At 36.9% G+C, this 26,979-nt stretch overlaps 1 protein-coding gene across 1 annotated transcript; it reads right to left on the bottom strand.

Moving 5' to 3' along the window:
- Positions 1-197: 197 nt before the first annotated feature.
- On the bottom strand, positions 198-26,979 carry LOC124157235. The gene is made up of 12 exons (XM_046531799.1): positions 26,793-26,979; positions 26,208-26,680; positions 21,682-21,976; positions 17,508-17,720; positions 16,974-17,135; positions 14,466-14,578; positions 12,669-12,763; positions 10,464-10,656; positions 3,296-3,417; positions 2,779-2,945; positions 745-895; positions 198-568 (listed from the first exon to the last, which is right to left on the bottom strand). Exons 2-12 carry the CDS (start codon positions 26,607-26,609, stop codon positions 478-480), a joined length of 2,004 nt encoding a protein of 667 aa, XP_046387755.1. The 5' UTR covers positions 26,610-26,680; positions 26,793-26,979; the 3' UTR covers positions 198-477.

Below are 26,979 nucleotides of genomic sequence, written 5' to 3'. Positions count from 1 at the left end.
CCCATATGTTTGCATGCAAATCTAAGTTACCAGTTAATTTAAATATTTTGAAATGTGAAAATAAAAATTTGGAAACTTTTACTAACTCAAAAGTTGACGTATGGGTAGTGGATGACGTCTGCAGATATATTTATTTTATTTTATAATTCAATAGTGTAAATCAATTCTACCAACATTTTAGAAATCATACACACATATGTAATTTTTGCTGGTTTATTTAAATTTAAATAGCTTTAATGTATTCATACATTTTATATGCTCCTCTTTTTATCACAGATGCCACATCTGAGTTTTTTCAGTGGTAGTTGCAGTAGTATATTGTTATTTGTTTCTCTAGAGGCTAACATATAAATAATATCAGCAGACATAGGAATTAAAATTCATATTTTCAGTATCTTTAATGGTGCATTTGAAGTAATCATTGCTTAAGTTGTGAAGTGCCTCACGTAGGAGATAATGTCTTGGTTGAAGTCTTCATTAGAGAATGGTTTCAGAATTTTCACCTTGCTCATTTGACTGTATCCTTAGTACTTTCTCTGGAGATGAAGTGTTGTACTTGTTCCCAGACCTGAGAGTAGATCAATATAAATATTGAAAAGAGGATGCATCCCATTTGTTATTAAAATTATGGAAATACGTATATATTCAGTATTCATGCCAATATTCGACTTGAATTAAATTTATTCTAAATTTATGTAAAGGCGATTGTTCTTGTACGTCTGAATTGATTCTCAGTATAGTTACCTGTAGTTTATTCCTTTGTCCACAAATTTAAATTTGAAGTCATCTGCACCAAGATTGATTTCATACAGGTCATCATCTTCGTGTATGTAAGCAGGATTGATTTTTCCCCCCGAGATTGATGAGTCGTTATAATTTGAATAGGTTGTACTTCCTGTAAAATCAAATCATTTATAACTTGTAAATTCAAAAAGTTGGTTAAACACAATTTTCTGCAATTTTAAGTTTAGAAAAATGCTAATTTGTGTGCTTGCTGAGGTGGTACTAATAAAATATGTACACGCTGCTGATCCCTAGGTAAATTACCTACAAGGTGATGAATAGCATGACCATTATATACAAGAATTGCAATGAGAAAAAATTGGCCCGGAAAGCCAAAGGTCAGTGGTTCGATTCCTGGTCCGGGAGAATTTTTTCTAATGGCAATTCTTGTATATTTCACATGGTAGGATTAGAAATTTTACAAATAACCATTATAGCCAACTTATGCATCACTCAGATGAATGATGGCTTTTAGACAATTTACAAGGTATATTTTGAGAATATTAGTTACTCATTTATAGCTTGCTAAATATTTAAGTAATAATTTTAGCTGTGTATAAAGAGCAATTAGCACAAGAGATTTTGTATATGATGAGGAAGAAGTAATAAAGAGTGTAAGAAAAATATTGAATCATTATTCAAGTTGGAAGGACTGTTGGAAGAATGAATGTTGAGATGAATTTGAATTACAAATTAACACCAAGCAGAGAGGTGATGTCATCCTAGAAGGTCAATTCTATCAAGCAGTTTAAAAAACTAGAAAAAGAAGGAATCTGGAATACATGGTATCTTTGGAGAACTCACCAAAGCAATGAACCAGGTCTCCTGCAGACACTCTAATTGTAAGAGAAAATCTCTGATATGTACCTGACAGGATGGATACCAGATAATTTCACTGAGTAAATCATTGTCCCTATCCCCCCAAAAAATGGATACCCCTATATTAATGCACTGCTGAACAATAAGCCTGATGTCACTCATATCCAAAATTTTCAGTTAAAATTTACTTTGGAAAATAGAAGGTGTGCATGAAAGGGATAAACAGATGACTTATTCGAATTCAAGAGAGGAAAAGGCACACGAAAAGCTATTGTAACATTAATTTTGATTCAGGAGAAAAGAATCGCCAGAGAGAAGGAGATATATGACCTTTGTTAATGAGGTGAAAAAATTTCATAATGTGTCATGAGATATGCTGTTTGATAATTCGAAGAAAATTGTTGTAATGTATTTGGGCAGGAGTAGGATATGGCTATACATACTGAGGCGAAGAGGCTGTAATAAGGTGTGGAAAATATCAGGGGGATGTTAAGATAAACAAGGGTGATGGGCATGGATGCAATCTATCACTTAAACTATTTAATGTTTAGTATTTATGAGCAGCAATTGGTAAAATCCTTGACCAAATTCAAGGGGGATAGCAGTACAAGGTTATGGGTCCTAATGATTCTTAGTGTTGATTGTGTCATGGTTTTAGCTGAAAAAATAGAGGAATTGGCTCACATACTTGGAGAAATTTTCAAGATAAGCAGCCAATACAATCTCTTGCTGATCCTCATGAATATTTGTGTTTATTTAAATAGTTTTCAAATAATTAGTAACAGGTGTAGTCATGTTTCACTTTCTAAGTGCAGGCTATTTCCCTGTCTTCCTTTACTGTTACAGACAATCAATGAGGAGAGTAGTTCAAGAAAATGTAGAGACTTTGCATAGAAAATAATGTATGTGTCCTTATAGTTATCTATTTGCATTTTAAATTTTAATTTAAATTAATACAGTCAATACTGATACTCCTTTTTCACGTCTTCTGAAAAATAAATGTATCCAATTATTGATGTGTGATGTAGTTGAACAATAGTTTTATCAAATCAATGTATCAGCTTGGTATACTCTTGGAGGGAGTTGTAAAAGTTCAATTTCAGCTTGCTGAACTAAGATGTTTGGGTATTTCTTACCCAGAAAAATCGAGAGACTATTTAACAATGCAGCACAAACCTTCATAATCATAGTAGCTGTCTAAATGGTCACTGGTGAATGAGTCTTCATCATCATTGTCATCATCTTCTATGATGGTAAATGGTGCTTTATTATTGATTATAACTGTAGTTGGATCAGTGGTCTTCTCCTCAGGTGTAGGACTGGTGTTTTCCTTTGGTTTTGAGCTGCAAATCATACACATGAATGGAGGTAAATGTAATGTATTTTCCTGTATTCAAACATTTTCACCTTAGCCAATTAGAGACTCAACTATACTGCAAATGTATTTGCTCACGGACAATAAAATTTATTTTTATTATAATTATTATTATACAATTAGTGGAAACATAGTATCCCTATAAATACCAGTTTTTATATACCAGTTAAAAATTATGAAAAAATGTTTCATGTTAAGGAAAATAATACATGTATTCTTATAGTTAAGTATGTAACTACATATGTATATAATTCAAATATCTGATTTGATGACTATAAAATTCTACTGCTAACTTCCAAATTTTGATCGATATCTTACCTTGTTTGATGAGGATTTGTCATGAAGTACCAGGTTATGAGTAGAATTACTATGAATATTACCAGAACTGCTACTGCTCCAATCAGCCACCAGATGACTATCTGCTTATTTCTTTCGTATGGCTTTCAGATTAAAAATAACATTTATTATTAGTGGACTTAATGTTCTCTGGATTCTCTTTGATAGACATCTGTATAGTTATTTTTAAGAAATAAATGGGAAATGTACTTCACCAGTGGTAAAATCTAAAGCTATCTATATATAATAAGAGTAGAGAGAGCTTATCTGTTATGTACAGCATGTTAGGCAAATATGCCATTTGTTTGGGAGTGTTAGGTAATGGGATCTCCAAATTCACTCAAATTTAGTAGGTGTAAAGTCAGCCATATGTAGGTAATGAATCACCCTATACTTAGGTTATATATCCAATTGTTTAAATGGAAAAGGTTTTTAAACATTTAGAACTTAAATGAAATTATTCCCAACGATGCTTAGTTCATATGATATGGGGGACCAGTATCTATAGATAAGGTTTTCACACGTACCGGCAAAACTGGTGCCGTTACCGGCACCGGATGCAATGCAACCAAATGGAAGCATATACATGTAGTCCGATCCGGCATCATTGCCGGCACCTTTGAGTGAAGCCGGCAATGAACTCGGCAAATCAGAAGCCGGCACCGGTTGTCGATTGCAACGTTTCTTTACGCATGCTTGCCCATGTAGTTTTATTTTGCCGGTGCCGGAAGGGAGATAGTTTTCAGTCGTGTCGGTGCTCATGTGTTTCATAGTTCTGTAATCACGGTTCTGTTTTGTTCCCGAAAATCGACATTTTAAAATATGATTTAACAGCCCTGATCGAAGTATCAAGTAGAGAGTATGCCTTCCCTGTGGAACAAGGTTTCAGATTGCTTTAAAGACTAGCTGAAACAACAAAAAGCATGGAGAGAAGCGAGGAAATTTTAAGAAGATGATTTGTTTATAGATGAGAAAGAACGCAAAGTGGGGAAGTCAATATTTTATAGCGTACTTATATAATATTCAGGACTTACATATAGTATTTTATTCCTTTTCCATGACAAAGCCCACTCAGTACCTACAAGTAGCCTGCTAAACGATCTCTTATGATGACTGCTGTACTTGTCGGTCGGCAACATGGAAATCTGTTTACTTCATGCAATAACTGGGTCATGTATAGTGTATATTTCTTCAGATCAGCACTCATCTGTGAGTCACCCTGCATTATGAAGAATCACTCATGCCTTTAAGATGTCATTCGCGAACTGCTTTGACATATAAGAGTATCTATGGAAAACTGTCCATTTATTGCACAGAAAACGGAATTTACATTTAACGTTTCTTCATGTTCGGCACAAACAACAATTGCATACCCACTTTTTTCCGCAAGATTGTGTCCTGCATATGGTCGCATCAATTTTTCTGACAGCGAAAATTCTTCACCAATCACATGAACAAATGGAAAATCCTTCCTACTAGTAGCGTTTCAGGGGAAGCAGGGGTGGAATATTCAATTTCTTGCTGACCATCAACTTCAAACAAAGTGGTAGATTGAAAAACAGATGAGTCGCCTTCTTTTCTGCAGGCCCCTAACAATAATATACGTAAATCTGTAGTCTGAATTGGCAACTGCCATCAATAGAATGGAAAAGTAGACCTTGTAGATAAGGTTCATTGAGCCACTACGAGAAAACCTCATTACTTGTTCGTGCAGTATGTTGAAAAGATGATACTGTATCAAGTCTAGAGGGGTCACTGGGGAAGGTATCATATACTGAGGGACATTGAAGTAGAAATATAGGCACAGGATGAGGAATCTTATGACCGGGACAAAGCCTGACACTCACGGAAAAAAACTCAGGTGCCGAGAGGACGTAGACCAAGCACTTTTTCTCTCCGTTGTACTCGCTGAGAGGAAAATGGGCGGCGAGGAAAAAAATCTATTCCGTCTGGGTGTCTTAAAAATTATAAAAATATGAAAAACCATGAGATAAATCACCAGTCACAGAATTATCTCCTTCCCGTTCATCATCAGCTTCTCTGTATTCCTCATCTTATGATCAGCGTCAATAACAGATTTCATGCAACAATCGTCATCAGTATACAGTCATCATTGCCTCAGCTTGAACAGCTGCAGTTCCCCTGTGGCCCACAAATCTAACCTTCAACCCCCATTCAAGGACTTTTCTTTTTTTGAATATTTTTGTTACAAAATCTTGTCAAATATTTCTGTACCTATTACAATTAAATGTTATAGTGGTGTATATCAGCGGTGTATATGCTCTATTTACTGAATCTTGTACTGACTAGCTTATCCTATGCGGTTGAGAGAAAATCATTTGTATGAAAACTCATATGAAAAAAATTTAAAAAATAAGAGTCGTCCATTGTAAGTTTTTCGTATGTAGAACAGAAACTTCCTCCCAAACAATCAACTTTCAAAAGTGGATGCACGGAGAACTATCTATCTTGTCTCCTATATATCCGCTAAGGTAAAAAGCAAGATCAAATGACCTCTCGTATCTTCAGACCACATCTTTCTTCTTACACGATAAGAATTTAATTGGCCACCAATCCCGGGGATGCCGGTGTGTGTGAAACGGCCTTCGGCCGGTGACGGTGCCGACATCGGCACCGGCTTTGCCGGTGCATGTGAAAACGGCCTTAGTGTTTTAAGGAATATGCCTAAGATTGAGGCCTTTACGGAGATATTTTCTGTAGGTCATCGTTAGGGGATTCTTCAAATGATCACCTATACATATTTTGCTTTTTAATCAAAGAAATAGTTTAATGCATTCCCCAAGGGGATGCATGCAGTCTTTTTTCTAACCTGAAAGTTTATAAAATTGTTTTTCCCCATTATGCTTCAATGTGCTTGATGATGCAGAGGTGATCATTTGTAGTGTAAAAATCCTGGTCAAGCTTTGAGAAATTATATTTTGCGATCGCTAAAAATATAAATTTTTGATTTTGATGGTGAAGTCTTTCGGACCTATGTATGGCATTTTCAGTGACTTAAAATTGTAATCATTTCTTTGAATAATCTCTATTAGGAATTATCAAAAGTTAACCTCTTCATATCATCCATGGAAGTCCATGTGAAATTCATATGTTCTGTGATTTAAATTCTGAATTCTGTAGTTACAGCTCTTAAATAGATACATATAAAACTTTATTGGTCATTATTATATACATACATACCATTTGCATTTATGGTAATTTTTTAGATTTGCTTCAGCAAGTACATACTCTATTTTCTCAAATTTCTCCCACCTCATAAATTCTGATTTTACTTATAGTAGCTGATGCCCCGTTCACATTACCATCTTTCTTAACCAGCGTAAGATGACGTCAGAACCAACGCGCGTTCACACTCAACCATGGTTAGACCCTGGCGACATCTGATGAGTGGTAGAGTAATTCCAAGTGAAAAATGAATTGACAAGAGCGGAAAACTTGTTGGAAGGAAATATAGAATGTGCAGGGAAAAGTTCTTGTGTTAATTGCAATGATATTGATGATGAATTTAAACATATGTGCATATTATGAGCTGCTTATGAATTAAAAATTGCATTCCAGCGTCGACAATCATTGTTCCTTGCTACGTAGAAGGTAATTCAAATGTGTTCGTCCAACTAATCATTTCATCCATAGTGTGGCTTGCATTCTTCTACTGCTCTATTTAATACGAATGAAAGCGAATATCACTGATAATTAGGTTGATATCATTAGAATATACTACTACTTGCCCTTGATTCGGATGTGTCGACAAATCATTGATGTAGGTGAAGAAAATCGAGGACCTAATCTTGAGACTTGAGCCTCAATTTGAGACACTTGTGATTTGGGATGGAGATACACTTTTCGCTGCATTACATTCTTAGCTATTATTGTTTTCTGACTTTGACAAAGGACATGATCCACTCTGATGCTATACCGTAAATTAAAACTCTTTTACCTCTTCTTCAAATGTGGACGAATAACTTGCAGAAATGTGACGATTGTTGAACTTTAACTTATGAAATAAGAGAGAGAACGTGGTAATTTTTGCGATATGTGGTATCACCCGACGTTTCTAAATTTATTTTCTATCGTTACATCTGACTAGCCGTTAGCCTGATACTTTATATTAATATGGGAAGAACTTTAAAGTTAACAACAGAAGAACCTTAAACTTAACAAATTTGTTCAAGGATGAACATAAGTGATCTTTTTCAAACTGGGACAAAGAACTCTTGCCAAACCATTAAAATCATTGTGACCTTCGGATTTTTATTATGGTAGTTTCGCACATTTTACTTAATTCTAGCAAAATATTAATATAGATTATTCAATCTGTCCGTAACAATACAATACGAGCTAATAGCTAATTCACTACGAACTATAAAGTATATCGCATAACTTAAATCAGGTTTAAAATCTCATACTATACAACACATTACGGAATGAATCAATAGCACTTTCCTTTGAATTAATTCTGACGAATATAATTCAACAATAACGGCCGTCTCCTCTTCGAAACTTTATTTTCTGTTTTCTTTCCTCCTATCCCACTTCGTTGCTGCTTCGCCTTCTTCTTTTTCTAACCAGCTTTTAACCAACTTGCGTTCACACACGCATGAACTACCGCCAACCATGGTCGGAAAACGGTGGTCAGAATCCCAACCACGGTTAACGGGAACTTGCGTTCACACCTCGTTTTGTAACCATGGTCGGGGCTAACCGGCGTAAAAAGGACGTAGTGTGAACGGGGCATGAGAGTGGTGGATCCAGGATAGGGACAAATGGGGTTAAAAATTCCAGCAGTAGTGGGGGTAGGAAAAAATTACCACTCTATCTAGTGTAAATGAGGAACTTGCATGGGTCGTAGATTGCTCTAAAAACTATTTTGAATAAGTCAAATGGATACATTAGCTCGCAAAAATACCTTCAGTTTCTCCATTCAACATCAAAAGAAATAACAAAATTGCATTTAAAATCGAGAAAATTTTCTCTGAGCCGACCACTGCGCGAAGACACCCGAGCGTTGCCGAGGCCAGGCGTGACGTCAAAGGTGCCTAAACAACCGTGGGGAGTAGGGAAATACGCTGAGCGCTTGGAGTAAAATTTGTTTTGAGGGAGTATTTAGCCGCTAATCGTCACTTTATTTTGTTCTGTTATTCTTGGGCAAGTTTTCCTATTGCTATTGTGCCTAGATTATTACTAAGGATATTAATAATGCGGCATCGGGATGATGAAGTACAAGCGTTTCACTTCGTGTGTTTTAGTTATCAGAAAAATGGATGATAACGTTGCCACTCGTTCGAATAGTACACCTGAAATTCATCTACGTCTACATAATACCCCGCAAGCCGCCTATAAGGCGTGTGGCATAGGATGTTAGGACACCAGCCTTTTTTTAGGACACCAAAAATTGATGCCATGACCCTCATGGAATTTGTTAAGACAAATTATTGCTATGCGTTGGCGGCAAATCGAGTTGTAAAAGAAACTTGTAATACTGGAGGATAACGATCGTAAGCTGTGCTGTTGACATTAGAGTAAGTTGTGCTGTTGAATTTGGCAACGCCGGATTAGCGGAGAAGGTAGTCCTATCCGTCCTACGGTACGAATTCACAGCAAAACAGTCTGCACACAATCCACATGTGAGATCGCGATCGGTTCCGCTGCCAACACACACACAAGCTACAACCTATTTCAATAATATAGGTAAATCCATAAACAATATACTAGCATATACCATAAAAATATAGCGGGAAATAGGCAAATACTCTTATCAAAAACTGGATGTCACTGTCACATTCTTATATTCATCACGTACAACTTACAATAACAGAACTCGTTATGATGAATACAACTATTTATTCACTGATTTAAACCCTTAAATTAGCCCACACAAGTGACACAGGTGACATTTCTCACTACTATTCGTTGAAATAATGGAATAACAAACTTCACACACAGTTTTTATTTCAATAGCGTGATCATGAAATGTCATATCTACGGTGAACAACTGAGATTAATTAGCACGCCACTGACAATTTTTACACTACTGTTAGACATTTATCGATAGCGTAATAGCACTTTTTACAATTAAATCACGATGGAACACTGATAACTCTTGGCCGATATTTTTCAACCTTGTCAAACTTTGTGCATTACAACCACTGGCACTGTGATTATTAGCAGTAGCTTAACGGGAGACGTCACACTGAAAATAACACTATTTTGGCACAAAAATGTTCCTAGATGTCTCCAATCAGCGAGCAAAAGTTGCATTGACTGGAATTCACCCCATAATACAAGCACAGATAGTCCTAAACGACGAATTCTCCGGTACCTACGAATAAACGGATGTTATTGTATATAAAAGCTAAGCGGACATCAGTAAACATCAAAATCCTTCTAATTGCATACTTAAATGAATGATATGCCGTCGATAACATCAACTTACAATTAACGTATCCCCCTTCCAATGGCCGTGGCTCAGACTCCTACCACGATGTTATTTAGGTATTATATAATTTTTGGTTTAACTGCTCCAGTTTTATATTTTATGCCCGTACTCGGATATTAATATTATAAATAATGCAAAATATGAGGGCTTCCAAGCCTCTATCGTCGGATATTTATCTTTAAATATAAAATAATCAACACGTCTAACAAACGAAGCTCTCACAACTGCTGGCAACTATTATAAACAATCACAACAATAGCTTTGCGTGATGTTTAGGCACCTTTGACGTCATCGAGGCTTCGTCGGCAGTGGCTTGGGGGGTGAGGGAGTTTTTCCCGCGCTTTAAAATTCGTAATATTTATCATTATATATCTCGCGAAGGAAAACTCAGATATGCATGCGGTTTTCTTTGTTGTATTCAGAAAATAATTTTCTATCCGCCTGTGAAATAAAAAAAATTCATGCAAGTTCCCCATTGGATACCCAAGAAGGGGGCTATAGCCCCCCCACCACAGATCTGCCTCTTGTAGCTGAGGACCTATGAAACGTTAGCCCTAATTACTTCTACTGTCTCTAAATCTTTCTTTAAGTGTGCCTTTTAGTGCAAAGAAGTGTTCATTTATTTGCTAATATTAAGTGAAATATTATTGCTTTAGTATAATATGTAAGCTGAGAATATAAAAATTTACGAACCGTTATTCCTGTGTGCGTCACATCCCTATCCCATCCATATCTGTCCCACATCTTCTGAAGATTAACATCAGTGAGTTCGTAGTCTCCTGATACTGTCTTGGCCACTATTTGTATTGTCACTTCTGCACACTCCTGACTAAATGGCCATGTTGGTGGGCAGTGACTTATTGAATGAATCATCACATCCTGGAAACTAAGGTATGAGAGTATATGATAATGCTGAAAGCATTTGATCCAGTAACAAAATGAAGGAAATAAATTTTTGAACAACATTGCTCAGGTTATACCCTTGAAGTACCAAGCTTAATGTCTTTGTGTGAGGTTTTTTCAGGCTTGCTACTGGTTAATTTTTTTACATCATGTATTCAAAATTATACTTAACCTTAGCATTTTGTATAGTTGAAATACTTAAGAGATATTTTTTTCATATAATTATATTTAGAAGTTTTAAATATATTTCTGGGTTTTTAATCAATAAATAAAAATAATTCAATTTAATTTTTATGCACAGTGCTAAGATTATAATTAATAGTTAATTTTCAAAAGATTATACAATATGTTTAGTCCAGCTGGAATTTGACAGCAGGTAATACCCATAATCTTATCAATTATTACTAACTGTATTAGAAAATGACCACATATGTAATTATTTTTAACTAAAAGGCATCCAGGAGGAAGGAAATGTATGAGGGGGAACCTCAAAAAATGGATTTTTGTTACAAAAGTTTATTTATAACCTTTCATGTAAAATTCATTTGGTCACTTTTGAATTATTCTCCATCAAATACCGTGAAATTTTCAACTTTTTTTTGCACTGCTTGAAGCACCGTAGGAGCTCTTCAACTTTAATATTGTCCAGTGCCCTTTTCGAGGCTTTTTTTACGGCCCCCATATGAACAAAATGCTTACATTTTTGATTTTCCAAGTCCTGGGGAGCAGGAACAAGTCAAAAAGGGCTAGTTCTGTAAAATGCTGAGGATGGGGGATGGCAGACCAACCCCTGGAGGAAAAATAGTGGTTTACTCATAAGGCTGTGTGTGTGTGTGGGATTGTTGGCATGGAGAAGGAGCCAGTCACTTGACCGTTAACCTCTATGAGTTTCCTTCTCACATTCTCTTATAAATGTCTCTACTTTTCTTAATGAAAGTGCTCATTAACAATCTGGCAAAGTGGAATTGATTCCTAAATCACAGTTCTGTGAGCATCCAAAACAAAGTACCACTGTCATCACATTCAACCTCATTTGTCTTGGTTTATTTGGTCTGGGGGAGTTGGAAATCTTCAACTGGCTAGATGCTTCCTTGGTTTCTTTTGTCATAACCCTAACACCAACTCTCTTCACCTGTAATGACTTTGATCTTCAAGTTAGGATCACTTGGAATGTCTTTTCTCAATTCCTGACTAATGAAATCTAAGGTTCTTATTGCTCTGTTTGAGAAAGTGATGAATAATTGTTTTCAGTAAAACAATTTATTTGCAGTAAAAGCTGCAGACATGAGCTTCAACTCGTACCGATCTCTTCAAAGATTTTTTCAATGGTGATAAGGTGATTTTCATCGATTTTCAGTGGCTTGTTTCTCCTCTTCTCTTTTTATTAATTTAGAAGTGTTGAATAGCTCCCTGAGAGATCATAGACTACAACACTCATATAACTGCTTTTTTTAGTGCCCAAACCATTGGGAAACTTGTGTGTGGCTTATTGCATTTAACCCTTGGGCTGCGGGAGTTCATGATCTTAGCTGCCAGCCAGTGCAGAAGAGACCCCCTGTGCAGGAGGCAACCCCTGCAACGAGGGCTGATCTGGTAGAGTTAAGCCCCTTAACAATCGTTATGGCGAGGGAAAGTGCCCAAGTGTAAGAAATCCAGGTAGCAATAAAAATTTTGGGTAAATGCTGCCGTCAGCATGCAAAATGTATGAACACATTCCTGCCGCCAGGTTAAGCATGAAACAAAATTTCAGTCACACTCCTTTTTCTTTTAAACCTGCCATGATAACTTTGATAGCAGAACCTAATGACCAAAAGATGAATACGACAATACATATATGCCGATCAACAAATGGATGCCATGGGGGCAGCTGTTCCATAAAGGCCTATACCATCATCATCTAGAGGTGGCCCTTTTTTAAAAGGTCTACGAATGGCAGCACACTCTCAATCCATGTATTTATAGGCCCCTCTCGTAATGAAAAGCCCAAGATCATACCTGATCGGATCAGTGAGGAATATTTGCTCATCATGGCAATATTTGTTGGATATGGTCACCAAAGAGTCCTTGAAAGAGTTCTTGTCATGGTCAAACTGTAAAGGAGAAAGCGTGGAGGTGAGAAATATGCACTGTTTAAATCCACCAATTTGAAAATTACGCTGCAGAGAAAGATATTTATGCTATGAGCTATGAGCTATGATGCTGTCATCTCTTCATGGAAGACTTCCCCAAATAGTCGATCACGTTTTTGCCGTAATTGGAAAATTTGCCTCGACAGCATCTTAAATCTGTTGCATGTGGAAGGTATGTTTTATTCTATTAAAGACGATGACATCAAGGGTAGACTATTGACGGTAAATATTTTAATAAAATATTTTTCTTAAGGTATCGTAATGTTCAAATCTTAACTTAAAAGCATAGTAGTAAAATATCTATTTTAATCGTTTTTGTGTCATTTTGCATAATAATGCAATGAGCTGACTCTATAGCAAAAAGCTAGATTATACATAAATTTTTGTTCCTCAGAAAAATTTCCTCTGTTGTCCAGACCATTCATCATGACACAACCTCCAATCCTCCTCGTAGAACGGTTGTAAAAGTGGGAAAGCATTTACAATATGGCAGCATTCGAGTTCACGCCATTCAATATTTGGCATGTCCACTTGTGGAGCATTAGTTTTCAATGTGATTGACCCCATTGTAATTAGATTCTTTTTTATTTTAGATGCTGATATATAGGTTATTCTGGATAAAAGTAGGAAAAATCGCTTATATGTAATACTATTCGGAAAACGAAAACGTTCTGGGAATTATTGGACTGTCATTTGGTATGCACGTTTTGCGAGTTGTACCCCTTTTGAGCAGGCAACCGTACCATACTTTCATGCATTTTGGGTAGCCTCTTCTCCAGGATTTGGATATCCAATTTTCTTCAGGAGTTTTTTTCATGCCTTCAGAGATTCAAAGGAAGAAAAATTTCAACATGATTCTCAATTAAAATGAGTGCGTTATACGTGGTTTCTTTATAAAAAATCTTTTAAGTGATTTGATGTGTGTGATGCATACGGTGCGGGTTTTGCATAACAAAGGTAGTTTCTTTGCAAAAAAATGTCTTCAATAATTTAACCATTAAATAAGGCATTTGATGGCAATTTCATTAGTTCCAAGAATTTCAATTTCATTAATCAAGCTTCTGCAGGAACATTAACTACATGAAATTTTGGAAATATGTGGATAACAGCCAGAGGTTGAACTGTGCATTATACTTCGGAATTTAGGATATGTATTGGAGACATCAGAAAAATCCAAGACTGAAGATGAAATATAAAGAGGTAATTAATGTCAATTCTTGTACTTGAAATGTAGGCTTTTGCAGCAAGATGCATTGGTATTGGAGACTTTCAGGAGCAGCTGCGTATTGCACTTAGTCACACGAGATTTTGCGGCCATTGCAGGTCGTATCATCAGGCGATGAATTTCATCGACCTGCAATGGCCACGAAAGCTGACATGATAAAGTACAATACGCAGCTGCTTCCGAAAGCCTCTGATACCTTTTATGTACTTCCTTCTTTGATCAATTACAGCCATCAGTTTTGAATCTCTTATTTTCCATATTTCTCACTTTAAGTTAGGCAGCCAAACGGTCTTGCACAAAGGGGAAATTCAGCCGGGCATTCAAGAATTAATAAAATAGCAAGATATGACCAACCAAATCCTGACATTGGTCTTAATAGCCATAACAGGTATTTGGTATCATTAACAGTCACTTAGTGCACATAAAGTTAATTCTTACCTCTTCTGGTGTCTTTCCTGCAATGTACAGAGTGAAATTGGCATTAAATCCGGGTGGAGGTGTGGGCATCTCTGGGCCTGAAGTAGTTGTAGAGGCAGGTAGAGTTCCATTTCCTGTGTGAATTTAATTTTTTGCAGCAGATGGTAAGATTTGAATATCAAGGTTTTATGTGTGTTACGCTATAATGGATTAAAATAATTGAATGTTTGATATCAGGTAATTCCTCAGTGTGATTTCAGAATTTCATAATCATCTGTTGCCAGAAAAGAATACTTATCCAAATCTTCTCTTGTCATATTTTCTGTTTTATAAATTCCATTTGCTGAAATCAGCCATTTGTAATACAATATGTGGAAATTTTTTAAACTTCTAATAGATCATTTAAGAAAGACTCTGGTATATTTTAAAATATAATATTATTATCAAAGGTTATGCGCAGTTCCTCTTAAAAGAAGTGAACTTGGACCTGGACTGGGGGCACCACTTTTGAAATTTCAGCCAGTAACCTCCATTGGCAATGTCACAGCCTCATCTCATGTTAATTTGGAGCAGCCTCACCCCAATAGTATGGTACATATTCATAGGTGGAGGGGAGGGGGGGAGCACGTGCCCCCCCCCCCCGAGATGCTTAAAAAATAAAGAAGATCTTTTGTTCGTAATAATTACATTCGTTTTGATCGGAGCCTCGTTCATTTTATTTTATATTAATAATTTTCATATTATAGTACTGAGAATATTTTGTTCAGTGATTGTTTTTATGTTGTTTTTAATCTCAAATATGAGAAGATGCTTTCCTGTCAGACCCTTATGTCCCCCCAGAAAAGAATTCTGGATCCGCCCTAGTTCATGATGTTTGCAGGATCACCCTTCATATTATGGGGCCATATTCTGCCATTAAGTATAAAAACACATAATGTGTAGCACCAATTTTTCACTTTGTACTCTATGGATCCTTAAACCAGTTGGGTCAAGGGCATAAAGTAAATGCTTTCATACTCAATAGGTATCCCTATCTTAAATTTTCTTATAAATTTGGCTGATGGTAGCATTATTTAGTGATAATCATCGCATTTTCCTTATTTTCAATACTTTGCCTAGTTTCTTAGTGGTCAAATTTTCCTCATTTACAATACTAATTTCATTTGCTTACTTTGTCCAAAATCCCTGTTCTTCTCATTCAATTAATACTACATAATTTTATGGAACCTGGTTTACATCACTTGCCAATGGGCCAAATGCACCTCTTCAAGGACTTGCTTGCTAGAAGAATAGTTTGAAATTTCTTGTTGAATTTTCCAATTTATTTTCATTACGAATGGTGCGAAATACAAATAGAATATCAAAAACTTTATATTATATTAACAATTTTATGTTTAAAAAAATCAATTGATAGATTTAAAGCAAAATATTATAGTTAAAGAAAATATTGGCAATTTTTTTTCTTTCAGAAGTTTCACCAACAATTTCCTTCTTCAAGAAATTCTGCTACATAGTTTTGATATAGCTTTATATCCTTTCTTTTTTTTGAAATGTCAATGCTTTATCGATTACTTCTTTGTGGTTTTTTTAAAGTTTTTATAAACTATTATTGCATTATAATTAACAATGTTTTCTTGTCAAAAATGAAATTTTATGAGTGGAAGTTGTGGTTGACTCACGTCTGGATTTCACGTAGCTTCCTCTCATAAAATAGGTATTCATGTACTCAACAGGCATGCTAAGTTTTATGACCTTATCTTCTTATTATGCAAAATGGCAAAAGTTGCTTTATTTCTTTTAGATTATTACTCCTGGAGTGCATATTTCACCCTTTTAGAATTTTAAATGATGATATCTATTTTTTGCGATTTAATGAAAAGTGAAAATTTTCAAGCGTGTGAAAACGTGATGGCTAAGTATGAATACTGGGAAAAGCCCGTGTGATGTCATTCTGGTTCAAGCTGCTGCCGTGTGAGGCCACCTTGGTGCGAGACTATGAGCGCCACTACGATGCAGGCTGCCAGCAGGAGCAGTGTACCCTGCTAGCAGGTAGCACCTTGCTTAAATGAAGATTATTAAAACCCTATGAATTGAAGGAATCTTTCCAACCTTAGGCAATTTTAATAGGTGATTATTAAGAGATGTTTCCCTGAGCTCTGTGCCTCTTGCATGCATTGGTAATCTCAGACAATGTAAAACTCCTGACTACTCGTACAGCATATAGGTCCCTGTGATGTCACGTGAAGTGACATCGCATGGCCGCCAATCTGCCTTTTTTCAAATGAAGTTAAAGTTGACCATTAACATTTGTCTAAACTGGGATTTCCAAAACCAAATAATTTGTATATTATGAATACACTAATGGTGGGTAACGAATCGCAATCAATGTCTTTCATTTTCTTTGATGAAGGAAACTACCCTATTATTAACATTCTTTATTATATAAATCAGAGGATTGAAATACGTTGTAGCAATAATTATTTTTCTTCTTGCTTGTAAAGTACCTAATTTTCTTGGTATATTACTCACCTAAGTGTTTGTATATTATATGGAATCCTTTCCTCTCATTTGGTTTATTGTGTAGGCCACTATGGAAATACACAGTGGCTGAACCTCCTGGTAAGATTTTGAACACATGGGATTTTGTATCTGACCATGTCAGCAGATATCCTTTACTTCTGCTGGAAATTGCTGAAAAACAAATCGTCAGCATCAATTTTGCTTGTAATATATTCCTCACTTGCTCGGAGTAGTTATTAATTATACTGAACTAATCATTACTATGCATAATGGCTTTTGTTAATTTTTCTCTTTTGATTCTCTTTAACCCTTTTAATTGACTCAGATAATTTTCCAATTCCATGAGTAACAATTCTAAAATGTAAGATGTAATCTTGTCAATGATATTCTTGGTAGCAATGTGTGCGAGTATCATCGCCACATTTTCTGGTGAAAGAGTAAAATTTACAGTGAAAGGTGGATATTTTTTATCATTTTCATTGACATGGCATTAAGGAGAAAAATATTCTTTATCTGTATATATGCTATGGTAAAGAAACTTACGGCCTGCATTAATATGAACATAGTCACCATATGCTCCATCCAGGTCAAATTCCTTAACTTGGAGTTCGATACCATATCCCGGCGAAGGTGCCAGAATATTCCATGTGCAATCTCTTAGTTGAGGATAGGGATCAAATGGATATCCTGGGGATGCGATGTCTCCATAAAAGTCACCATTTGCATTCTCTGAAATGTCCATGTCATTGCATACCACTGCAAAGGAAAGTAAGAAACAGTACATTGTTTAGCATATAGTCATAATCTGTGAACTCATATTTTGATCAACCATGAGAAAATATTATTACTTGTAGAAAAATATTATTTGTTTGAAAAAGTGAAAAAAGTGAGAAAATTGAGGTGATTTTTTGGGAGGATCTCATAAATTTAGATGTAAGCAATTTCACTTCGTTTGTGAGTGAGTTGAAAGGCAATAGTGAATGAGGGAGGATCAAGCATTTCAAATGCAGTGGAACCTCCCAAGTATTCATGTATTTAAGTGGCCACTTTTCCATTAAATTGAACGTAAATAGTTTCTATGGAAGCAAGAATTCCCTTTATTTTCATTAGCCACCTACTTCAACAGCCAGGAGAAATATTTTTCCACCAGAAGCAAATCCCTGAGAGGCTAACTTTCAGCCATTATTTTGACAAAATCCTTTGTAGTGACGCCTCGGAGTTGCTCTTTTGTACTCTAAAAACTCCACATCCTAATGAGCATTAAGGAAATTGACCCATCCAAATATTTTTTCTAATCATCTTACTTACTTCATGCCCTAAATTATCATGATATTATTTGTCTTTGGCCAATCATATTCTGGAAAAATTGAACCCAGCTAGCCCAACGCCATGTTGACTAGGAGTGCTGAGACTCACATTTTGCGGCTGTAATCCCATCAGTAAGGTTCTAGCAATCAGCCTGCCATAAAACCTTGAAATAGGTAGGTCAAATTTCAGCTATTTGTATCCCAACTATTCCGTGGTCATGTTGTGAGGAAGGAGTACTTTGCCTGAAATCCTAATCGTGGGGGGGGAATGCATTTTTTCTTTAAAAAGGACCATGTAAGAAAAAAAGAAGGCCAGCAGGTCATAAATGCTTTGCCAAGGGTCTATTGCTCCTAATAGAGCTATGGAGGCTGCTAAGGGACCCATAAATGCTTGGCCCCCCCATCGCAAGATTAATGGCCCCCAGAAATATTTGAGAAATCAAAATGGTCTCTTTCACAATTTTTTTTATTATTGCAGATTGTGAGTCGAGATCAAGTTTCAAAAACAACAAGACGCATATTTTTCCGTTTTTCGATGTGTTGCCTACTTCTCAAGCTATTAGTAGCAAAATATTGACCCTTTCACCGAAAAGTTCATGACATCACTGACTCTTGACGAGTGTGTCTCCATTTCTCTGCCATTTCTCAGCATCACACATTTATCTCAAGTGGTTCATGGTGATTCACACTCTAACGAGTGATTCTTTCTATCAAAGATTGGGTGAATAACTGGTGAATAACTTAATGAACCAGAATTTAAATTACGTCACCTACTCATGAATAGTGGACTGCAACTTTTGCTTTTCTTCATTATTTTCATGAGTTAATGGCTGAATAAGGAAGACTTTTTTACCATAGCTTATCTTTCTTACTCTTCTACTGAATTATTTTATAAAATTGCGATTTCGGGTCTGAGTAAACGACCCCATGGTGAGCCACAATTTCCATTTCTCAAATTTAACCCAGCGTTGGTCACACATTTCAATATCAATCAAAAATATCATCAGAAATTAGGCTTAGGAGAAAACCCCTCTTAAAGTAGGGGTTACTACCAGATCCCCCAAAAAGGTCATGTTGTGGTCCCACGACTCTCCAACCAAAATTCCCTGGCTATACTCTTCACCTCTCCTGTCATTGAGCCACTGGCATGTGTAATTCATACATGAAAAGCATGGGGCTAATTCCTTTCTGCTGTCTTACCGCTGGAGGATTCTTGTTTGGGAATATACAAAGGCACCTGGATTTGAAACTGCCTTTGGTCTCTAATCCCGGGATCTAACCACTGGGCCACGATACTCGCTATTGAGAAATGAGGAGGAGGATAATGGCCAACGAGAGACTTACTGCCATATTTTATTGAAATCCTCTCAGGGAAAATGGGTTGCCGTAAACATATTGTAATTGAAAATCAATGAATCCAATATCTTTTAAAAATCTCATTTTGGTGTCATTTACATAATAAGGAAGAATACCTTTTTGACATCATAATTTTTTAAATTATACTTGAATTTGCTTTGCATGACACCTAAGTGTGAAATCAATTGGGGAATGTTTCAATGATTTTATATAAATTGATTCAGTGGTTTCAAAAGTGTTGGGGAACAGATTGCAAAACTTTACGCATTAGAGTGGAGAACAAAGAACTTGATTATTTATTAAGATAATTTTCATAAGGGAAGTACATGCTTTATCTTTTCCTTTTATTGTCTTTGCCATACAGAGTTTATGAATCACCTAATAGTTTTAAAAGGTTTTTGGAGAGAGAACCTCCAAAGCATTGGAGGAATTGATTATTTAATTTGAGAAATTCAATGAACAATGTATTCAATTTAATAAGTTACGATGAACAATAATTTTTGCACCTGATATTGTTTAGTTAATCTGTATTTTAAATTAATTGAAGCATGTTTATTTCTTATTATAATGCATTTTGAACAACCTAGCATCTCTGACTCTACTTCACCCTTTCAAGACAGTGAGTTCTTGCCTTAGCATGACAGCATGACTGCTAGACTGAGCCATAAGAGACTCTTCTGTCTCTTCTGATGGAGAATTTTTGCAGGACATTCATTAAGAAGGGTCTCATGGATAATCACACTCTCTCTGCATCAACCTTTTTCGACCCATCTTTGCAGGGATGCATTAACTCGAACTCCGAAAGTAGTTGAGCTCTCTCCTTTCAGGATTTATAACCCTACCAGCAGCATTGGTTTGCAGTCAACATGCTTCATTTATATGAATTAGCTATATGGATAATTGTTGCTTGCGCATAAATTGCAGACTTTCAATTGAATTCCTTGTTTTATTCTTAGAATTGTCAAATTTTGAACCAAACTCTACCATCAATGTTAATGCATTTAATGCATCAACAATTTCCATGTTGATGTTTATACTGAAAGCTGGAAGTAAGCCAATATTTATGGTAGAATTTTGTTTAAAAATTGTAAATGCTGCTCAAAATACAAACAATTCAATTCTTAGTTTATATTTTTTTGGGAAAGGAACAAATATTTATTTCGAAAACTGGCTTAATGAACAATTGACATGACCATGGTCCCTTACCGCAAAGAGGGGTAATTTAAGATGAAGGGTCTGGATACCTGCTCTCGGAGATTGAGGATATGGCCTAAGTCCCGCTTTGTTGTCCTGAAACTAAGACTTTGCAAACCCGTGACTGTCATAAAAGGGGGAGAGCAAGGAAATGTATATTTTTGGCATTCGTTTGCTTGCGTAGGAAAATCTCCAACGAAAAATTATTTTTTTCTTACAGCTTTCTTCTCCCGTCTTCAAGAAATGTCCTGCTGCATATTTCCATCATTAGTAGCAAAAGGGTTAAAGGTCATCTCTATGTCATTTTCCTTCTCAGTGGTCATTTCGCACTGGTTTCCAAGTATGTACTGTATATCCATCTGCATGGTGCAGAAAAATCACTAGGGTGATCATTAATCTAGGAAAGTGGTCTGCAAGGATACATTGTCAAACACTGAGCAAGGCAAGGCATTATGGTTGCTTGTGAAGCAAGCTTTTGACAGGTTTCTCCATATCCCTAATCATATAACATGGAGAGGCATTTGGTGATATGTAGTGAATTGGTGAACTTGACTTGAGCCATGCTTAAAATTAGGGTCACAACTCTCATTTTTCAATGGTTTGCTGACATTCTTATCCATAAACTTCTCATTCTCAACTTTGTTCTTATCAGGACCTTAGTAGCAGCAGGATTAAGTCCCCGCCTGTCAAACTGAAGGTCATGGGCTTGAGTCCCGCCTGGTTATTACCTACCTATCCTGGGCACAGGCATTTTTAAATGTGTTGTCCAAAAATATTATGATGATTGTCATTGAGGATTACCTGCACATTATTATTCTCAGGCTAACAAGTTCATTGCGTTTTCTTTGGGTTCAACTTACCTTTCTTAATGGTGTCGAACTTCAGCTTCTCAGTTGGGCCTTCAAGTCCACCACAACCAACTGCATCACTTGCAGTGTTTGTTTCATAGGTGACAGTGAAAGTTTCTCCATCTGACACAATATACATTTCTGTTTTATCTGGAGTGAATGAGTTGCATGTTATGGTCTCCTTTGGTGCGTCCCCATCCTTATCATACACATTGATAGTGTCCCCTGATCGCAGGCTTTCCAGTGGTACCGTCAAAGTCAGCATGGAGCCAGTTGTTGATTTCAGTTTTGCTTTTGGCACTTCACCCTTTAAGAGAGAAGAGAGTAAAGAGATATCATCTCTATAATGCATGGATTTATTGCATACCTATTTCAATAAAATTATGTATGTAAAATCATAAAAATTGTATCAATCAGAGAGTTAGTGAAGGGTGGGATTGGTGATCGCTACCTAAAATATGTACCTCAGAAAATAGAAAAATGGAAATGACAAACATGGTTTTCAAGAAAATATTTGGTCTATATCTCACCTGCTTGATTCACAATGCAAGTGTGTTTCATGTATGTATGTACATATGTAGATTTTCAAGGAAGATTCTCTGCAATCCCCATTTAGTAGAGGTATGGACTAGGTACACTTCAGGTGCCACAAGTGGCTTTCCTCTGCAATTTTTTACTTCAATTCAATGGCAACGACAGGAGAAATTTGCCTTCAGGGGGTCATATACTGCAGAAATGAAGGGAAGCAGGATAAAGTGTTACAGGTTGCCCACTACCTTGAGGGACCTTAGCAGACACTGATAGATAGGAGGATAAATGTGTGCAGGCCTTTATCTAAATATCAGAGTGATCTGAGTGAAACAAATAGTTTTTTTACAACGAAAGTGATCAAGTAAGATGGAATATGACAATTCTTACTGCCTTCCTTTTAATGACTTGGGCCTATCAAAGAAAAATTAATCATTCTGACCCAAATTTAAGGGTGACACACTAAATTCTCCCCGTATTGATCGATCTTCTTGATACTGTGTTGCTCGTTGCCAAGGCTGTAGCCAGAAATATATTTTTGAAAGGGTTCTTTTGTTGAGGGAGTACAATCCAGGGGGATTCATTTGGAAGGGGTACATTTATGTCCATATCCTCCAAATGTTATGGCAATGATATTTAAAAAATTCACTAACTCTTGATTAACTTTGTGGTATTCCATAAAAAGTTTTCCTGGATTTCACACAATTACTTATACATATCACTTCTTTTTTACAGAGCGTGACCTGGGTTTCAATGAATTATCATCATCTTCAGGCGCAAATTATGATTTTTTTCCTTATCATAATTTCCACCTGAAGATGATGATAATTCATTGAAACCCGGGTCGCGCTCTGTAAAAAAGAAGTAGTATAAGTAATTGTGTGAAATCCAAGAAAACTAATAATATAATTCCTTTCATAGCATCCGGTCATTGGGGGATCCAGAGAGGAGTTAGGGGGACTTTAGCTCCCCCCTTGGGTATACAATTTACAATATTTACAATTTATATACAATTTACACTATATAGATTATGGTAATTTGGTCGTATCCCCACTACTGCTGGGAGGTTACTCCTAGGGCCCCCCTTGTCCCTATCCTGGATATGGTATTCCACCCAGTAGAGGGTACCTCCAAATTCAGTGATATAAGACTGGGAAAATCTTAGTTCTAAGTTTTCCTCCTAATAATTTCTTTACAAACCAGGATTAGTCTCCTCACTTAGTACGGTATGACACTATATTGGAAGTAGTCACACAAATCCATTGTTACCTTGATCACCATATTTTATTTTGTGATTGTACTAGTGGAAACTGAGGTAAGGAACATATGCTCTAATTACTTCATGCGGAAAATAACAAGCACTTTGTCAGGATGCATTAATATGTACACAACATAGCACATATGTAGGTACATACTTCTTGGTACCGGCATCATGAACCAGGGGCGCAGCTAGGAATTAAGGCAGGGGGGGGGGGGTTTGGGTGCAACTAATACCAGGGTGTGTGGGGGTATGGAATACCCACCAGGATAAGCAGTAGATACGAAATTAATAAATAGCAGAATTTTAAGATAATTGGTTCAAAATGGTGAGTTTTACGGCTTGCTGAGGGATATTATAGTAATCCTTTCACTAATCTATTAGTAATATCAATCCAATTAAGTAAAATGGATTAAATATAAAAATTTCTCTGAGCTCTGGGGGGGTACCCCAAAATCTGCACTGCTGCACTACTGCCATGAACAATCTGACAGTCAGTAGTGGATTAATAGGGGGACAGCCGAAATTTCTGGAAAAATCTTAAAGATAGCAATGCTTAAAGTTGATCTTCAGTGCAAGCTTTTATTTCGCTATCTCAATAAGGAATGTTTAAAAATGATGATGAATGTCTCAAAGCCATTTGTGTACTCGCCTATTAGACCTCAGAAACATAGTATCTGCCAGGCATTGCTTACCATCAAGACGCTGTGGTAAGTAATGAACCACCACCTTCAAAACAGCGACCAGTTGTGGATTCAAAGGGGGTCAAAAGGGCAAGATCCCTCCCCAAATTTTATCAACATTTTTATTATTTTAATAGTTTCTGTATCCTTGTGAAGGAGTTCAAGAAGTGTATAAGCGTATGTATGGCTACAAGCCCAAAACACGAGAGAAACTTCAGTTGCATTTGTGGTAGAGTGTAGCACTCCCTTCTGTAAAAACGCCCCTCTCTCTTGAGGGGTATCCCATACCAGTGGTGCCGCGAGGGAGGGTTTCGGGGGGGTAAAACCCCCTCCCTCCAGAGCTCGGAGAAACTTTTAAGTTTAATCCATTTTACTTCATTGGATTTATATTAATAATATAATAGTGTAAGGATTGATAAAATACTCCTAATGAAGCTGTAAAACTCACCATTTTCGACCATTTACCTTAAAATTCTGTAATTTATTAATCTCGCACCTACCGCTTATCCTGGTGGGTATTCCACACCCCCACACACCCCGGTATTAATTGCACCTAAACCCTCCCCGAGCCTTAATTCCTAGCTGTGCCCCTGTCCCATAATCCCTGAACCCAGATCATGACCTCCCAGTAGCGGATACAGAAAAAACTCAAGGGGGGGGCGCAAAAAATATCTTGAGCTACCTTCCCTTTTATCGTAATAAAATAATTATCAAGTCACATGCAAAGTTTAAGAAATTTTTATTTTAACAGATTGTGCACTTATGCAAGACGATGCCATCTTATGACATAAAAAAAGTTACTATTATAGTTGGCTACTACCAAAAGTTGGTTCTGCAATGGTCATCAATGCAGGTGGCACCGCAAGGGGGGACTGCCCCCCATCTGTATCCACCACTGGAACCCCCTCTCCAAATTTGATGCTGAATCCACCCCTTAAAATGAGACACATTAATCTAAATTTTTTGACTATTTTCATCTATTTCACATTATTTAATTTTCCAATCTAATAATGCCTTATTACAAGAGAATTTTTGAGATTTTTTTAAGGAATGTAAAATAAGTAAGATTTTGCTTTTTTCCTCACTTTCTTTCTTAGAATGATATTAAAAATCGCCGCGGTCTACCCTCGCTGGACCTGTGTAACCAGGCCTTTGTAGTCCTCTCCCGAATGCCCCGCGCTTTGGGACTTTCAGCGATTTCTCTCCCGAAATTAGTTGACGCCCCTTGTGGCGACTGCTCGCGATACAATGCCGACGAGGCCGCTTCCACAGGAGTACTTCTCCTCTGACACTCCGTTGTTCGATAGAATTACATTTCATAATATCTTCCTCCAAATGCCTTTGAAGAAACATATCGATAATTCAAGCCAAAAAGCTGAACATTTTTGCGGAAAATCAGGCGGATTTCGGGGGAACTATAACACCTGCGGAGACCAAGCAATAATAGTTAAGTCGGTCTCGCTAAACAAATCATCGACGACTTTGAACTTCAGCACTATGTAAAAACTAAATTTATAGTTTATTTCATGAAATTCGTGGTTTTTCCGAATTGACAGAATATAACCTAAGTAATGGACATTTCTGGCTGCGCCTGGCCTAGCGGCCTAAAAATCGTGAATCCATCCTTGGAAATGATTTAATATTAATTTTTGATCGTGACGAGGAAATGGTTTATTTCCTGTTAATTTTATTTAAGGAAATAACGGCGGAATAGCGAGCGGCGTACCTTTAAGGAGTACCCGCAAGAGAACGTCAAGTGCGAAAATTCCACTAATACCATTTGCCCTGATCGGGGTTCGAACTTTTGTTTTCCGAATTCGCGCTGGGTATTCCACAACTTGAGCTACCAAGGCACTATCTCCACTGCGGAGTTCTGGTGGCTTTAGAGGTCAAGGCGGTTAATCAACAAAACTCCGCACACGGAAAAAGTGACCGGGAGATCCGAGTTCAAATCTCAGTCCAGGCAAATTATCTTTCCCCAGACGAGTTTTCGTACTCTGTCAATGAGTGCGTCGGGGTAGAATATAATGAACAAATGAGTGGCGCCGAGGGATCGATTGGTAACTTACCAGAGTTGGAGTTTTTGGTAGGATAAGGATTCCACACTCCATGTCGCACTCCGTTAGGGGATTATCCATTGTGCACTCTTTGGTGCAGTCCCTGTTCTCGAAGCCAATGCAGCAGTCTGGTGCATCCGTCCAAGGATTAATCCCCTCCAACCACAGATTCTTCATCCCGATCGTAGTGGTTTCCATCTCGTCCTCAGTGTTCGATGCACCTCTGCCCATTTTCGTGACCGTTTCGTTGTTAATTCGTGTGCTTGAAAGCCCAGGAAAATGTCCAAGTGGTCGTTCGGGGCCAACATCGTATGTTTCCAGTCTGCCGCTAGTAGCGGTGAACACAGCGGAACTAACGTGTAGCAACAAAATTGCTGAAGCACAAGAAATTTTCATGTTAAGTAGTGTTTCCATTGAATCAGTCGTCTATCGAACGATGTATCAGCTGGCATTCTTCTTGAGCATATCCCAGGGGATGGGGTAATCTTCAATGAAAATTACAAAGAATATTAGCTGCAGATTTCGGCAAAGGTGGATTGGGACAATGGAAGATTAGAAGCCAGATTCAAAGTGAATATATAAATTATTCTGTCTCACCGATTTGCTTCTTTGATGACAGTAAATGTTTTGTAAGGACAAAATTTCAATTGTGTGAACTTTTGTTTATCTTATATACTTTTTGCAAAACAGTTTACGGAGTCGACTTCTAAAAGCAGAGAACGAGTCAATTCGTGTGGCTTAGAAATATGCTGCAGATTGACAATTAAATGACGGAATAGAATTC

Source organism: Ischnura elegans, chromosome 4, assembly GCF_921293095.1.
Source record: "Ischnura elegans chromosome 4, ioIscEleg1.1, whole genome shotgun sequence".
Lineage (NCBI taxonomy): Eukaryota > Metazoa > Arthropoda > Insecta > Odonata > Coenagrionidae > Ischnura > Ischnura elegans.
This window is presented reverse-complemented; position numbering and strand designations above follow the sequence as displayed.